The following is a 17,242-nucleotide window of genomic DNA, read 5'->3' as shown; positions in this document are numbered from 1 at the left end:
CTTTGCTATTGGCTAAGCGTCACATTTGAAATGGTATCGTTAAAGAAGGACTAGGGCGTCAATAGTTTTTCCACGAGAAAGCAATGGAAGAGAACACTGACGTTTTTTACCTAAAAACACAGAAAAATCAAGCCCGGCCAGCTGAAACTGGGCTGCATAAATACAGGTACAATTTCCAATAAGGTATTTATAGTATATTATGTACACTGTCGTAAAGGGCGCTAGGCCGTTACATAGCATTTTGTTGTTGTGTTGCTCTTCCCAGAACTAAATGATAACTAATGCAATATTAACTTAAAATACAAATTACTCTTAACGATGAGTCATTGACAGTTTAAAGTGCGAAGTTGTTGTCTTATCTTACCAATCTGTTTCAAAGAATTTAACTCACGCGAGGATTGTTGTGAGAACTTGCTAAAAATATCCTGAACTTTTTTCATTAGAGACAAGTTGAATTATATTCTCATTCATGCAGGTCTTTCAATCCATCACAATTGAACTGTTAAGATTGTTTTAAGAATAGGTTTCTCTGATCCTCTTTATTGAATCATGCTCAAAGACTAGGCCCTGCGATGAGGTGGCGACTTGTCCAGGGTGTACGCCGCCTTCCGCCCGATTGTAGCTGGGATAGGCTCCAGCGACCCCCAAAGGGAATAAGCGGTAGAAAATGGATGGATGGGCTCAAAGACTAGATAGGAAAGCTGTAGTCTGAGAGGATGGTACAGAATGCAAGTATTGTATTTATCAAGCAATAGGTTTTTGTTTAATGACACAACATTGCTTGAATTTTGTTTGTTTTTGAGGTGGTGAAACAAATGATCGAGGATTGTTTCTCTCACACTGAGTGTAGTTTTGTGCTGGTGACCTGAATACGAACCAAGTCTAAATAATAAATGATGGCTGTTACACCAATTGGTTTTTAGCAATCTTTACTTTTTTACATTGAATTTGTGTCACAGCTTTGCAGGTCGTGGTTAGATCATCAACGTGCATTATGGCGATATGAATAGAATATGTATCGTAAAACAATTGAATGGTTTCACACATAACTCGTTCAGACTGTTGGAGAAAAGAAGAGGAAGATGAGTATTACAAGAGTAATATAGCTTGACAAGAATGACACTCAAGTATCATCTTCAGGCACTTTCAGTCCAGAAGGAGCAGCCAGGAAACAGCGTCAGGAGGTCAGAGGTCATGTCCTCATGCTAGAAATATTGTGGGTAAAAACATTGTGTAATTTTTACTTATTACAATTGATACAGGAGGTCAACTGCCGCTAAAAGACTCCCAGTTAACAAACCAGATGTCGTCAGACTCTCTTCACGCAGAGGTGCCGGTCATTATCATCATCATTTTTATAATTAATTGTATTATCACTATAAACACGTGGTTTTCTGCCTCAGGCCGCAGTGGACTGCCAAGCCAATGCAAACCCTTACATAACCGTCACCATGTAAGTCACTTGCCTAATGCTTGCAGTTTAAAGGTCAACTTTGACTTCAAGAAGTGCATTTTGTTCTCCAGGTTATCGCGTTCTGAGACGTCCGCCATCCTTCGCCACAGGCCAGTCTCCCAAGTCACGCAGGTGTCGCAATACCTGAAGGATGCACTTTTGTGCGAAGACTCAGAGCTGTGCTTTGAGGAAGTGCGAGCTAACAAGTATCAAAAGCAGTTTCAGACTAAAAGCTGTAAGACGTCAGCTGAGCTCAAAGAAGACAAGGTGAGGAATAAAAAAAATAATTCCAGATTTCGGTTTGTGGAGCTCAGACTGACGCAGGCAAAAATTACATGCCAGGTGAGATAGTAATGCTGGTACCACTCTTCATTTAATCTCTCTTTATTTCACTCTTGTCACACACAATATTTACTTCTTTCAACAAATGTATTTCATGTTATGCTTAGGATAATTAATTGAATTTTAGTATGCCTAATCAATAATCATTAAACTCAATAAAAAAGGAAGGCATATGATTTCCGCGTTTATGAAACTGCGGACCGAGTCACATAATTGGCCAATAAAACGAAACCCGCTGTTAAATGCAGAACATCAAGGAAATTGACATCAATTTAAGTGAAATGTTGTCATTGTAAGGAAAATAAACATTTGTTTAGGAAAATAATGTGTCTGTTACCGCTCATTCATTCCCGACACTCTGTCGCCCTGCACTAAACTAAACAATGTCGACATGGTCACTTGAAAAAGCGACTAAACTACGAAGATAAAGCTAGCAAGAACAATCCATACACAAAACATCTCATCTGCTTGTGTTTTTGAAAATGACATCAATGTTACCATTAATGTGCAAACAGAACAGTAGTTGCAACTTGATAGGCGCCTTTTTTTTCTCTACAGCCTAAAGTGAATGGCCTCTTTACTCGTCAAGCTGAGAACAACAGCACAGCACACTTCCCCCTACACAATAATAGCGCGGTGCGCCACATCCAGTGTAACTTCGCTAACAAAATAAAGGTTTCAAAAAAGTACCTTACACAAGCATAATGTACTTAAAGCACTTATTGATACATTTACAAAATTAGTATGCTTTGACCTAAAATACTGGTCAAAGTTGTCCAAAGATGTATTGCACCAAACAATGGGAAAATGTTTGCATTTAATTAAACATTTTATTTGAGATACAAAGCACAAACTCTATAATGATGGTAAAATAAGTGTAAAAGATATACAAACGGAATGTTTTACATTTTAAACGCAAAAACATAATTTTATTGTTTTTTTATATGGCTTATTGTTATTTTAATTTATTGTTATTGCTTTTATTATTATTTAACTTGTGGTTTATTTGTTCTAAATTATATGCAGGTTTTAAACTATATTTAAAGTTTAATTTTGGTTGTACAATAATCATGTTTTCAAATTAACCTCTTAAGGCCCAAGCTGTTTGTTTACATGATTTTTTTTATTTCTCTTTGCTATTTGGGCTTATTGGACCCTAATTGGAATAAAAACTAAAAATCATCTTTTTATATGATGTACTTAGCCCATAAGTAACAAATGTGTACTTCATGTGTAGTGACATGCTAATTTTTATTTTTACACTTTTTTCCAAATTCCATTGTATGTTAGACTCTTCTGACACCACCAGATAGCAGTCTAAGTGTCCATATGTCGGCATAAGACCCCAATTCAGTAGTGTACACTATTTTGGAAATAAGAGCTAAAAGGTGCTGTCCACGCATGTGGCCACTAAGGCCTTTAGAGGTTAATGAATAATCGTGTAATTAATGGTGATTACAATATCAATCCAAATAATCGTGATTATTATTTGTGCCATAACCGTCCATTCCTAGTTATGCTTCTTTTATTAGATACAAATTTTTTTTGTTTTTCAATATTCATTCTTTATGTAATGCTTCTTTATTAGACACTTGTTGATGTACATCTTGTTTATTAGTTTTTAAAGTCATTGTTCTTAGTTAAATAGTTTTCATATAACGTCTGTTCATTGTTGTCCTTCTCAGACTCCTGCAGAAGAAAGGGTTGCAGGTGAAAATCCTGATCTTCACCAGGAGGACATTGGGGGGTGTCATGTCTTTCCTTGTAGATCGTCTGCGGGCTTCGTTCATGAGTCTAGTGTTCTACCTGAACCTTCTCAAAGAGCTGACAGCAACACTTGCAGCTCACAGGAATTGCATCATCATGTGCCCATTGTGGATGATCAGAGTGTCACTGTGTCCAAAGACACTTCAGGATTCAGAAACGAAATAGCAGAATCGGAAGAGACGCTGCATGGTAAGTTTACATTTAAATCATTTATACTAGGTATGTCCCGATCAATGTTTTTTATGCTGCCAATTCTTATACCTATCTTCCATTAGTGAAATCTGCTGTTATCAATACAGATAGCGATCACATGTATTAATTATACATTTATTTATGTGAGTGCTATTACAAATTTAACAATATCAACACTATATTCAAACTTCTTTATTGTTTTTTTACAACATACAATTGTTTGAATACGAAGTCCATAGTACACAACAACTAAAACAAAATAAAAACATTTCAATCTACTAATCATTAAAATTATTTGTTTTTTGCCCTCAATCATCCTGTGTTAAGGTAATTATTTCAGAAATGTGTAGACGTGAAAATAAAACTCTAGGCTTCTTGAAGCACGCATCTCTTGTTTCAAGATTACTTAGCGATTAGCATGCCTACTCCTGGCTTGCCCTTACTGTGTGAAACATGTTTAGCCTCGTCCTAAAGTGGTAATGATACTTTATAATATACAAATTTAGTTTATTTGCCACAGGTGATTATATTAACTAAGCTGGTAACAGCTTCTGTCGGTTGAGTGACCAAACATAATCAGTCAGAGGAGATAAGCTTTGAAAGGCATTAATCAGCAGGGGCTGTAAATCGTTAAGATTTTATTGGTTCGATACCCTTATCAATACCAGTATTTATAGGTACTCTTATAGGTACTATACGTCATTTGTAGAAATAAAGATGTGAAAAATGCATTTTAATTAGCATTTATATTAGCACAAATTAAACCATAACAACTCGTGTTTGTATGTTCTCCCCGTGACTGCGTGGGTTCCCTCCGGTTACTCTGGCTTCCTCCCACTTCCAAAAACATGCACCTGGGGATAGGTTCATTGGCAACACTAAATTAGCCCTAGTGTGTGATTGTGAGTGTGAATGTTTATACAAACCCCGTTTCCATATGAGTTGGGAAATTGTCCATCCATCCATCCATCTTCTTCCGCTTATCCGAGGTCGGGTCGCGGGGGCAGCAGCCTAAGCAGGGAAGCCCAGACTTCCCTCTCCCCAGCCACTTCGTCCAGCTCCTCCCGGTGGATCCCGAGGCGTTCCCAGGCCAGCCGGGAGACATAGTCTTCCCAACGTGTCCTGGGTCTTCCCCGTGGCCTCTTACCGGTCGGACGTGCCCGAAACACCTCCCGAGGGAGGCGTTCGGGTGGCATCCTGACCAGATGCCCGAACCACCTCATCTGGCTCCTCTCGATATGGAGGAGCAGCGGCTTTACTTTGAGCTCCCCCCGGATGGCAGAGCTTCTCACCCTATCTCTAAGGGAGAGCCCCGCCACCCGGCGGAGGAAACTCATTTCGGCCGCTTGTACCCGTGATCTTGTCCTTTCGGTCATGACCCAAAGCTCATGACCATAGGTGAGGATGGGAACGTAGATCGACCGGTAAATCGAGAGCTTTGCCTTCTGGCTCAGCTCCTTCTTCACCACAACGGATCGATACAGCGTCCGCATTACTGAAGATGCCGCACCGATCCGCCTGTCGATCTCACGATCCACTCTTCCCTCACTCGTGAACAAGACTCCGAGGTACTTGAACTCCTCCACTTGGGGCAAGATCTCCTCCCCAACCCGGAGATGGCACTCCACCCTTTTCCGGGCGAGAACCATGGACTCGGATTTGGAGGTGCTGATTCTCATCCCAGTCGCTTCACACTCGGCTGCGAACCGATCCAGTGAGAGCTGAAGATCTTGGCCAGATGAAGCCATCAGGACCACATCATCTGCAAAAAGCAGAGACCTAATCCTGCAGCCACCAAACCAGATACCCTCAACGCCCTGACTGCGCCTAGAAATTCTGTCCATAAAGGTTATGAACAGAATCGGTGACAAAGGGCAGCCCTGGCGGAGTCCAACCCTCACTGGAAACGTGTCCGACTTACTGCCGGCAATGCGGACCAAGCTCTGACACCGATTATACAGGGAGCGAACCGCCACAATAAGACAGTCCGTTACCCCATACTCTCTGAGCACTCCCCACAGGACTTCCCGGGGTACACGGTCGAATGCCTTCTCCAAGTCCACAAAGCACATGTAGACTGGTTGGGCAAACTCCCATGCACCCTCAAGGACCCTGCCGAGAGTATAGAGCTGGTCCACAGTTCCACGACCAGGACGAAAACCACACTGTTCCTCCTGAATCCGAGGTTCGACTATCCGGCGTAGCCTCCTCTCCAGTACACCTGAATAGACCTTACCGGGAAGGCTGAGGAGTGTGATCCCACGATAGTTGGAACACACCCTCCGGTTCCCCTTCTTAAAGAGAGGAACCACCACCCCGGTCTGCCAATCCAGAGGTACCGCCCCCGATGTCCACGCGATGTTGCAGAGTCTTGTCAACCAAGACAGCCCCACAACATCCAGAGCTTTAAGGAACTCCGGGCGGATCTCATCCACCCCCGGGGCCTTGCCACCGAGGAGCTTTTTAACTACCTCGGCAACCTCAGCCCCAGAAATAGGAGAGCCCACCACAGATTCCCCAGGCCCTGCTTCCTCATAGGAAGACGTGCTGGTAGGATTGAGGAGGTCTTCGAAGTATTCTCTCCACCGATCCACAACATCCGCAGTCGAGGTCAACAGAGCACCATCCCCACCATACACGGTGTTGACACTGCACTGCTTCCCCTTCCTGAGGCGGCGGATGGTGGTCCAGAATTGCTTCGAAGCCGTCCGGAAGTCTTTTTCCATGGCCTCACCGAACTCCTCCCATGTCCGAGTTTTTGCCTCCGCGACCGCTGAAGCCGCACACCGCTTGGCCTGTCGGTACCTGTCTGCTGCGTCAGGAGTCCCATGAGCCAAAAGAACCCGATAGGACTCCTTCTTCAGCTTGACGGCATCCCTCACCGCCGGTGTCCACCAACGGGTTCTAGGATTACCGCCACGACAGGCACCAACTACCCTGCGGCCACAGCTCCAATCGGCCGCCCCGACAACAGAGGTACGGAACATCGTCCACTCGGACTCAATGTCCAGCGCCTCCCTCGTGACATGTTCAAAGTTCTTCCGGAGGTGGGAATTGAAACTCTCTCTGACAGGAGACTCTGCTAGACGTTCCCAGCAAACCCTCACAATGCGTTTGGGCCTGCCAGGTCTGTCCGGCATCCTCCCCCACCATCGCAGCCAACTCACCACCAGGTGGTGATCGGTAGAAAGCTCCGCCCCTCTCTTCACCCGAGTGTCCAAAACATGAGGCCGCAAATCCGATGACACAACTACAAAGTCGATCATGGAACTGCGGCCTAGGGTGTCCTGGTGCCAAGTGCACATATGGACACCCTTATGTTTGAACATGGTGTTTGTTATTGACAATCCGTGACGAGCACAAAAGTCCAATAACAAAACACCACTCGGGTTCAGATCCGGGCGGCCATTCTTCCCAATCACGCCTCTCCAGGTTTCACTGTCGTTGCCAACATGAGCGTTGAAGTCCCCCAGTAGAACGAGGGAATCACCCGGGGGAGCACTCTCCAGTACTCCCTCGAGTGAATCCAAAAAGGGTGGGTAATCTGAACTGCCGTTGGGCGCGTAAGCGCAAACAACAGTCAGGACCCGTCCCCCCACCCGAAGGCGGAGGGAGGCTACCCTCTCGTCCACCGGGTTGAACTCCAACGTGCAGGCTTTGAGCCGAGGGGAAACAAGAATTGCCACCCCAGCCCGTCGCCTCTCATTGCTGGCAACGCCAGAGTGGAAGAGAGTCCAGCCCCTGTCAAGAGAACTGGTTCCAGAGCCCTTGCTGTGCGTCGAAGTGAGTCCGACTATATCCAGCCGGAACTTCTCCACCTCACGCACTAGCTCAGGCTCCTTCCCCCCCAGCAAGGTGACGTTCCACGTCCCAAGAGCTAGCTTCTGTAGCCGAGGATCGGACCGCCAAGTGCCCTGCCTTCGGCTTCCGCCCAGCTCACATCGCACCCGACCTCTATGACCCCTGCTATGGGTGGTGAGCCCATTGGAGGGGGGACCCACGTTGCCTCTTCGGGCTGTGCCCGGCCGGGCCCCATGGGGACAGGCCCGGCCACCAGGCGCTCGCCATCGTGCCACACCTCCGGGCCTGGCTCCAGAGGAGGGCCCCGGTGACCCGCGTCCGGGCGAGGGAAATCTGGGTTCCTTGTTCGTGTTCTTCATAGAGGTCTTCGAGCTGCTCTTTGTCTGATCCCTCACCTAGGACCAGTTTGCCTTGGGAGACCCTACCAGGGGGCATAGAAGCCCCCGGACAACATAGCTCCTAGGATCATTGGGACACGCAAACTCCTCTACCACGTTAAGGTGGCAGCTCAGAGAGGAGTTGGGAAATTGTGTTAGATGTAAATATAAACGGAATACAATGATTTGCAAATCCTTTTCAACCCATATTATAAATAAATGATAAATGGGTTATACTTGTATAGCGTTTTTCTACCTTCAAGGTACCGTACTCAAAGCGCTTTGACAGTATTTCCACATTCACCCATTCACACACACATTCACACACTGATGGCGGGAGCTGCCATGCAAGGCGCTAACCAGCAGCCATCAGGAGCAAGGGGTGAAGTGTCTTGCCCAAGGACACAACGGACGTAACTAGGACAGTAGAAGGTGGGGATTGAACCCCAGTAACCAGCAACCCTCCGATTGCTGGCACTACCAACTTTGCCACGCCGTCCCCATATTCAATTGAATGCACTACAAAGACAACATATTTGATGTTCAAAGTCATAAACTTTTTTTTTTTGTGCAAATAATAATTAACTTAGAATTTCATGGCTGCAACACTTGCCAAAGTAGTTGGAAAAGGGCATGTTCACCACTGTGTTACATGGACTTTCCTTTTAACAACACTCAGTAAACGTTTGGGAACTGAGGAGACACATTTTTTAAGTTTCTCAGGTGGAATTCTTTCCCATTCTTGCTTGATGTACAGCTTAAGTTGTTCAACAGTTCGGGGGTCTCCGTTGTGGTATTTTAGGCTTCATAATGCGTCCATGGTAACGTTGCTTGGATGGCAACATATGTACCTGTATGTACCTTTCAGCATTAATGGCACCTTCACAGATGTGTAAGTTACCCATGTCTTGGCCACTAATACACCCCCATACCATCACATATGCTGGCTTTTCAACTTTGCGCATATAACAATCCGGATGGTTCTTTTCCTCTTTGGTCCGGAGGACACGACGTCCACAGTTTCCAAAAACAATTTGAAATGTGGACTCGTCAGACCACAGAACACTTTTCCACTTTGTATCAGTCCATTTTAGATGAGCTCAGGCCCAGTGAAGCCGACGGCGTTTCTGGGTGTTGTTGGTAAACGGTTTTCGCCTTGCATAGGAGAGTTTTAACTTGCACTTACAGATGTAGCGACCAACTGTAGTTACTGACAGTGGGTTTCTGAAGTGTTCCTGAGCCCATGTGGTGATAACCTTTACACACTGATGTCGCTTGTTGATGCAGTACAGCCCAAGGGATCGAAAGTCACGGGCTTAGCTGTTTACGTGCAGGGATTTCTCCAGATTCTCTGAACCCTTTGATGATATTACGGACCGTAGATGGTGAAATCCCTAAATTCCTTGCAATAGCTGGTTGAGAAAGGTTTTTTCTTAAACTGTTCAACAATTTGCTCACGCATTTGTTGACAAAGTGGTGACCCTCACCCCATCCTTGTTTGTGAATGACTGAGCATTTCATGGAATCTACTTTTATACCCAATCATGGCACCCACCTGTTCCCAATTTGCCTGTTCACCTGTGGGATGTTCCAAATAAGTGTTTGATGAGCATTCCTCAACTTTATCAGTATTTACTGCCACCTTTCCCAACTTCTTTGTCACGTGTTGCTGGCATCAAATTCTAAAGTTAATGATTATTTGCACAAAAAAAAAAGTTTATCAGTTTGAACATCAAATATGTTGTCTTTGTAGCATATTCAACTGAATATGGGTTGAAAATGATTTGAAAATCATTGTATTCCGTTTATATTTACATCTAACACAATTTCCCAACTCATATGGAAACGGGGTTTGTAGCTTTTAGGTGTGTCTAGTGGCACAGGCGAAAGTTAAGTCGGAGAAAATGCGGTTGTTTCTAAATTATTTAATGCTTACTAGGACCAGTGGTTGCGAACTACTGCTTTAGATTCTTCATTGGAATAAATGATGTAGCTGTACTATCTTTAATTCCATTCTATCTAATATATTTTATTTTAACTGCTGTGACACCAAAGTCAGGTTGTGATCAGAGATACCTGTAATCAGGTGACAAAATGAATATCCGATCAACTCTACTGGTATTTACTAGATCAAGTAAAGTTTTGGATGATTTGGTTATTCTTGTTTGAGCCGTAATTATTTGTCAGGTGTAATGTTTTTCTTAGCTCCTTCAAATTTTTACGATGGGGTCTACAAAACCAGTCAACATTTCAAATTTCCCAATAAAATAAAACTGAGCTTTTTGCTTTGCGTTGTTAAATAAGCTTTAAAAACATTTTTTATAACACATTTTAAAGGGGAACATTATCACAATTTCAGAAGGGTTAAAACCATTAAAAATCAGTTCCCAGTGGCTTACTTTATTTTTCGAAGTTTTTTTCAAAATTTTACCCATCACGCAATATCCCTAAAAAAGCTTCAAAGTGCCTGATTTTAACCATCGTTATATACACCCGTCCATTTTCCTGTGACGTCGCACAGTGATGCCAATACAAACAAACATGGCGGAAAGAACAGCAAGGTATAGCGATATTAGCTCGGATTAAGACTCAGATTTCAGCGGTTTAAGCGATTCAACAGATTACGCATGTATTGAAATGGTTGGTTGTAGTGTGGAGGCAGGTAGCGAAAACAAAATTGAAGAAGAAACTGAAGCTATTGAGCCATATCGGTTTGAACCGTATGCAAGCGAAACCGACGAAAACGACACGACAGCCAGCGACGTCATCACTCCGAGAGCGAATAATAGAAAGGCGTTTAATTCGCCAAAATTCACCCATTTAGAGTTCGGAAATCGGTTAAAAAAATATATGGTCTTTTTTCTGCAACATCAAGGTATATATTGACGCTTACATAGGTCTGGTGATAATGTTCCCCTTTAAGTTATTGACTTACAGGCTTGGTTTGGTTTTTTTGCACCGACAACATTATAAACATTTTAATACTCAAAGGCAAGTAAAAATAACATTTGTGTTGTTCACAGTTATCTGTTTATAACACAAACCTTTCTGTTAAATGACATAGAGGTGAAATAAGAAAACAAGAGTCCCCAGCTATGTACTGGATGCAGATGTCAATCACACAAATCGTTCTAGTCCAGTGTGCTTGTGTGTCAGCATCACAGGGAGGCACAACTGACGTGTGCGACATGACTCCCAACAACTCAGTGGGTTCAACACGGGTGCTGCCGTCTCCCACCGTCAACACACGAGAAGCGCTGGGTGAGTTCTTCACACACCTTCTGGAACTTTTATTACATCGTTCTTTTGTCTGATCTTGTGTGTGTCTGTGTGCGTGTCAGATGTCATCATGGGCATGTTTCAGGCCCCTTCTAACAACATCTCATCTTTCTTCGTCACTGATGGGCCGTTGGATGAAGCGACTTCAACAGATGGTAAAAATCAATCCCTCCCCCCTTTTCTCCTGACTTCAACGCCTCTTGCTTCCACCTAGGCTCCTCCCAGCTCGCCAACATGAGCGCCTCGCAGCCCTTCACCGTCTACCAAGATGCTGCTGACAAAGAAAATGTCATGTAAGACCATTTCATGTCTTCTTCATTAACTGGTTGCTGCCATATTCTAGATGTGCAGGTGTTCCTAATGAAGTGCATGTGAGTCACATGACACATGTTGTCCTCAGGGCCGCCAGTGAGGCACACAGGAGTAAACGAGCCCGATGCTTGGTTGAGCTCCCGCCGTCAAATTGGAAGAAGTTGAGTGTGAGTGATGATGATGACGATACAATGATGACCACAGGAAGTCAAAGTGGTATTGATGTGGTCCTTGCAGGACAGTCCTCAGAACAAGACACCTGATGTAACCACCATGTGGGGCGCTCCTGCCAACGCGATCAGTTGTCTGGCGGCGTGTCCCAACAGCACCGCTGATTTCGCCGTGTCAGCACACTGCATGTCCACGCCGTTCACGCACAAAGTTCCTGTCAACATTTTCCAGGACGCAGGTAACGTGTCCCACTCACGTCCTTCTGCCATGTCCTGAAGGTCTTCATGACCACCTTGTTCTCGCCAGCAGACGAGTGTGATGCTACACAAACGGATGAAAATGCTTTCATCAGACATCAACACAAGCTCAGGTCAGTCAAACCTTCGCCACTTTTCACTTCCTGTTTGAAGCCTGCTGTAATATGTCACTCTTCCTACAGCCCCATCATTGAGCAGAGTCCGGACGACAAACCCTCTGACACCGCGGTCGGTGAGCACGTGACGTCCTCGGTGTCACAGTGCACCATTGTGGGGGAGCTGCCCACTGCCAATGTCCACCGTCACCTGACCACCTCCTCTACCACCGTGATGCAGCCTCCACCGCCCGCTGTGTTGTCTTTCAGGGACCAGACGCTGGGCCCTTTTGACTCGTCTCAGACAAGTGGACTTGTTGGGGGCGTGTCCACCACCTCCTCTACCACCGTGATGCAGCCTCCACCGCCCGCTGTGTTGTCTTTCAGGGACCAGACGCTGGGCCCTTTTGACTCGTCTCGGACAAGTGGACTTGTTGGGGGCGTGTCCACTGACCTGCAGTCTTGTGCTGAACCCGCCTTTGTCGGGGAGCCGTTTAGCATCGTGGACGATTTCAGACAAGGCTGCCATCTTCCTGTGACGTCTGACCAGCCGTTAATCAGAAGCCCCGCCCCCCCAGCCCAGCCAAACGTGGACGCTTTCCCCAGTACAGGTCGTGGCCTAGATGTCTGCAAGAGTCCAGAACCTCCGCGTGACGTGTCCATCAACTTGACGCCACTAGCTTCTTCTGATGAACACATGGTTAGCCCAGAAAAAGACCCCTCCCCCCAGTCAAAACTCTCTCTGCTGGTGTCAGACCCGTGGAGCAGTGACCTCATCGCCGAGCTCCTGTTAAAAATGACCTCGCCTCTCACCTCGCACCCACGATGCCACAGCTGGCAACACAAGATCCCCAACATTAGTCCCAAGATGAGCGTCAGTGTGGGTAACGTCGCTGCAAGCTTCTATTTTTGTTGTTGTTGTTGTTGTTGTTGTTGTTATTGTTTTACAAACACTACTTAGCTCTTTCTCTACAAGTTCTCAACTCCTGTTTCTACCTCAGAATCTTAAGGAGAAGATTAGTGCTGTGATTGATTTTTACTAGTTGAGACTGAATCAACAGCACCTCTGCTGGCTGCTTTCAAGTAGTGCACAATCAGGATCTTATTAATGATTAATATTATTAGTAGTAGTAGCTTTAAAAGGGAACTGCTCTTTTTTGGGAATTCTGCCTATTGTTCGTAATCATTATAAAAGACAAAACGGACAGAAGTATTTTTTTAATGCATTTTAACTCATAATTAAAAGTCCGCTTACAACGGAGTCAATGGGAGGTCCTCTATTCCGCCCATAAAACCCTAATAAATAACCATCCAAAAACCACCAACAATACTCCATTTACATTTCATTACTTGAATATTAACCAAGTATTAGTGATATTGTTACTATAAGCGCTAACGCACACAAACTATTTGTAGTGGCGATGTGATCACAAGGGGTTGTGTGCCTAATGTTGCCTATATTGACTGGGGAGCTGTTTCCTCGCCTTTGTGCTCGTGGAAATGTATTCTGGATCATAAATTATGCCTCCCACCTTGATAGTAGATGGATGAGGTTGGTACACTTTGACAGCCAAGTCAGACCTGGAAATGGTGAGAACGACACGAAAAAACGCTTGGTTCCACCCCCTTTTCTTCGCGAGGATTATGTGTCATTCTTCATCGAAACGGGAATATGACAAGATTCTATCAATCGGCATCCTAATGACAGCAGACATTGCACAGTATGTTTTATTGTGTTTGTTGGCTCACATGAAGTCTGCAGTGAGCAGTAATCAGTAATGTTTATTAAAAAAAAGCGAACGTCGTGATGCGTGTTTCAAATTAATGAAACAGGTATGCTTAAAATGAGCATAATATCTAAATATTAAATGTTATTATAAATGTGCCTGTTACTACATCATGTATATAAAACCTCAGTAGAGCTGTGTGGATGTTTTTTTTAAGGGCTTTGTTGGAAGAATACAGTAACTCCAAATAGGCCCCATTGTAAGGAGACTTTTGATAGCATTTATTTAATATTTAGAATGCATAAAAAAAGAAAAACATATGTTCTTGTCTTACATAAGGATTGTGAATGATAGGCAACATTATATAAAAAGTGGAGTTCCGCTTTAAGAGCACATTGACACAAAGCTTAACTTAGCATGGATGCTAATCGGTCTCCCTGACAGGAAACTCATCCCTGCGAGTGGACCGCATCCTCGGCCAAGGAGCGTTTGCTACGGTTTATCAGGCTAGCCACACCGAGAGTTGCGCCAAGATGGTCCTGAAGGTAAATGCCATTGAAGGCGAGGCGTGAGGCGTGTTTGCTAGGACGTGTTCAGCAATCTTTGCTGCCAACAGGTGCAGAAACCAGCCAATCCCTGGGAGTTTTATATTAATACTCAGCTGGATGCTCGTTTGGCGCCGCAAGTGCGCCACCTTTACGGCCGCGTTTACTCTGCTCACCTGTTTACCAACGGCAGTGTCCTGCTGAGTGAGCTGCATCCCTACGGCACACTGCTGGTACGTTTGATCACCAACGCCTTTGTTGTGGCATCTTCTTCTTGACTTCCTCTGTGATCCCTCAGAACGCCGTCAACTTGTACAAGCAACTTGCCGACAAGGTCATGCCTCAGCCTCTTGTCATCTATTTCACTGTCTGCATCCTGCGAATGATGGAAGAACTGCACGCCGCCTGCATCATCCATGCCGACATCAAGCCAGACAACTTCATGCTCGCACACCGGTACGTGAACATGCTATTACGCGCAGATACTCATGTACATACTAAAACTACATATAACATACACTATGTATAGATAAATATATACATACATATATATTAGGGCCGTCAAAATAAACAAGAATGAATTAAAATCCAGAAGTGTGATTAATCTGATTAAAAATATAATTTGACAGCACTATTATACAGTATATATGTACATAGAGTGCATCTGGAAAGTCCTCACAGCACTTCACTTTTCCACTTTTTGCCTTATTCTAAAAGAGTACATTCTTTTTTTTTTCTCAAAATCCTATTGACAATACCCCATAATGACAAAGTAAGAAGGTTTATTTAAATTTTTTTTTACAAATCTATAAAATCTTTTTATTTTTTAAAAATGTACATATTGTATTTTTCGGACTATAAGTCGCAGTTTTTTTCATAGTTTCATAGTTTGCGACTTATACTCAGGACGACTTATGTGTGAAATTATTAACACATTACCGTAAAATATCAAATAATATTATTTAGCTCATTCACGTAAGAGACTAGACGTGTAAGATTTCATGGGATTTAGCGATTAGGAGTGACAGATTGTTTGGTAAACGTATAGCATGTTCTATATGTTATAGTTATTTGAATGACTCTTACTATAATATGTTACGTTAACATACCAGGCACGTTCTCAGTTGGTTATTTATGCATCATATAACGTACACTTATTCAGCCTGTTGTTCACTATTCTTTATTTATTTTAAATTGCCTTTCAAATGTCTATTTTTGGTGTTGGGTTTTATCAAATAAATTTCCCCAAAAAGTGCGACTTATACTCTATTGCGACTTATATATGTATTTTTTTTTCTTTATTATGCATTTTCGGCCGCTGTGATTTATACTCCGGAGCGACTTATACTCCGAAAAATACGGTAAGTATTCACAGCCTTAGTTCAATACTTTGTTGATGCACAGCCTCAAGTCTTTTGAATACACGAGCTTGGCACAACTATCTTTGGGCAGTTTTGCCCATTCCTCTTTGCAGCACTCAAGCTCTATCAGGTTGGATGGGAAGTGTTTGTTTGTTTGGCCGCTTGACCATACAGGCCTGATTGGTAGTTTGCTGCAGAGATGGTTGTCCTTCTGGAAGGGTCTCTTCTCTCCACTCTCCAGAGGAATGCTGTAGCTCTGAGAGTGACCATCGGGTTCTTGGTCACCTCCCTGACTAGACTAAGATACAGCAATGTACAGAGACATCCTGGATGAAAATCAACACTTCCCATCCAATCTGAATTTAGCTTGAGAGGAGTTGCAAAGAGGTATGGGTGAAACTGCCCAAAGATAGGTGTGCCAAGCTTGTGAAATCATTTAAAAAGACTTGAAGCTGTAATTGCTGCCAAAGGTGAAGCAACACAGCATTGAGCAAAGGCTGTGAACACTTGCATACATTAGATTTTTATTTTATTTGAATAAATTTGCGAAATAATAAAAAACTTTTCCAATTGTCATTATTAGGTATTGTCTGTTGAATTATGTGAACAAAAATGACGTTATAAAATTTTTGAATAAGGCTGTAGAAGAAGTAAGGTGCTGTGAATACTTTATACATACAAATAATGTGAAAACATGAAATTGAACACATTACAGTACATTGAAGTTCTTGTTAAGGTTTTTGGAGAACAACAAGTTTGAGTGTGAAGACTTTGAACACGGTCTAGTCCTGATCGACTGGGGACAAAGCATTGACATGAAATGTTTCCGAGAATGCACTGCTTTCACTGCCAAGTGTCTGACGTCAGGATTCCAGTGCACTGAGATGCTCAGCAGTAAACCTTGGAACTACCAGGTGACCACATCACGAATATGTCAATTATTCACTCGCTGCTAGAATGTTCCCGTCAACTTACAGCGTTTGTGCGTGTTTTTAGACGGACTACTTTGGGATAGCAGGGACGGTGCACTGCATGCTGTTTGGGAGCTACATGAAGGTGGTGAATGAAGACGGCGTGTGGAGAACCACCGCCATGTTTCGAAGGTATTTTTTGGCCTTACACACGTGAAGCGCTTACTACTACGCCATCAGAAGATAAACGTGAGCTCTTCTCTCCCAGGAACCCTCACAGCGAGATGTGGCTGAGCTTGTTTCACACACTGCTCAATGTTCCTGACTGCAATCCGCTGGCGAGTCTGAGCGCACTCCGGCGCCGCCTGGCGTCCGTCCTGGAGGACAACTACGGCAGCAAGATGGCGTCACTCAAGAGCCGTCTGGTGGTTAACCTGCTAGAGAGCGCCAAGGCCACTCGCAGATGACTATCAACTACTCCTCTTGACTTTTTAGCTCAATTGATGCTAATAATGCATAAGCTTGAATAATGTTGCCTTCTGTTCAATGACCAAACAATAAAGATTATTTGCTGTAGTGCTGGTCTACTTCTTGTGACCTGCAGGTGGCGCCACAGACAGGCGCTATTGGCGTGTTCAGACAGGTTGCATTC

General features: G+C 43.9%; 1 protein-coding gene across 4 annotated transcripts; it reads left to right on the top strand.

The window, feature by feature from the left end:
* Nucleotides 1–15: 15 nt before the first annotated feature.
* Nucleotides 16–17,166, top strand: bub1 (BUB1 mitotic checkpoint serine/threonine kinase). Of its 4 annotated transcripts, none has more exons than XM_061929402.2 (19): nt 16–166; nt 1,059–1,184; nt 1,263–1,330; nt 1,404–1,453; nt 1,525–1,795; nt 3,481–3,751; nt 11,089–11,193; nt 11,274–11,366; nt 11,426–11,504; nt 11,612–11,690; nt 11,761–11,932; nt 12,001–12,064; nt 12,134–12,930; nt 14,218–14,318; nt 14,390–14,551; nt 14,617–14,774; nt 16,416–16,593; nt 16,676–16,782; nt 16,859–17,166. In XM_061929402.2, the coding sequence occupies exons 3-19, from the start codon at nt 1,304–1,306 to the stop codon at nt 17,055–17,057; spliced, it is 2,913 nt and encodes a 970-aa protein (XP_061785386.1). In that variant the 5' UTR covers nt 16–166; nt 1,059–1,184; nt 1,263–1,303; the 3' UTR covers nt 17,058–17,166. The 4 variants fall into 4 exon arrangements, with proteins under 4 accessions (XP_061785386.1, XP_061785385.1, XP_061785384.1 ...); XM_061929401.2 differs by having other exon boundaries at nt 19–166; nt 1,141–1,184; nt 1,525–1,720; XM_061929400.2 differs by having other exon boundaries at nt 19–166; nt 1,141–1,184; nt 12,004–12,064.
* The last annotated feature ends 76 nt before the right edge of the window (nt 17,167–17,242 follow it).

Source organism: Nerophis lumbriciformis, linkage group LG34 (assembly GCF_033978685.3).
Source record: "Nerophis lumbriciformis linkage group LG34, RoL_Nlum_v2.1, whole genome shotgun sequence".
Taxonomy (NCBI): Eukaryota; Metazoa; Chordata; class Actinopteri; order Syngnathiformes; family Syngnathidae; genus Nerophis; species Nerophis lumbriciformis.
Note: the sequence above shows the minus strand (reverse complement) of the source record. Positions and strands in the feature narration are given on the sequence as shown.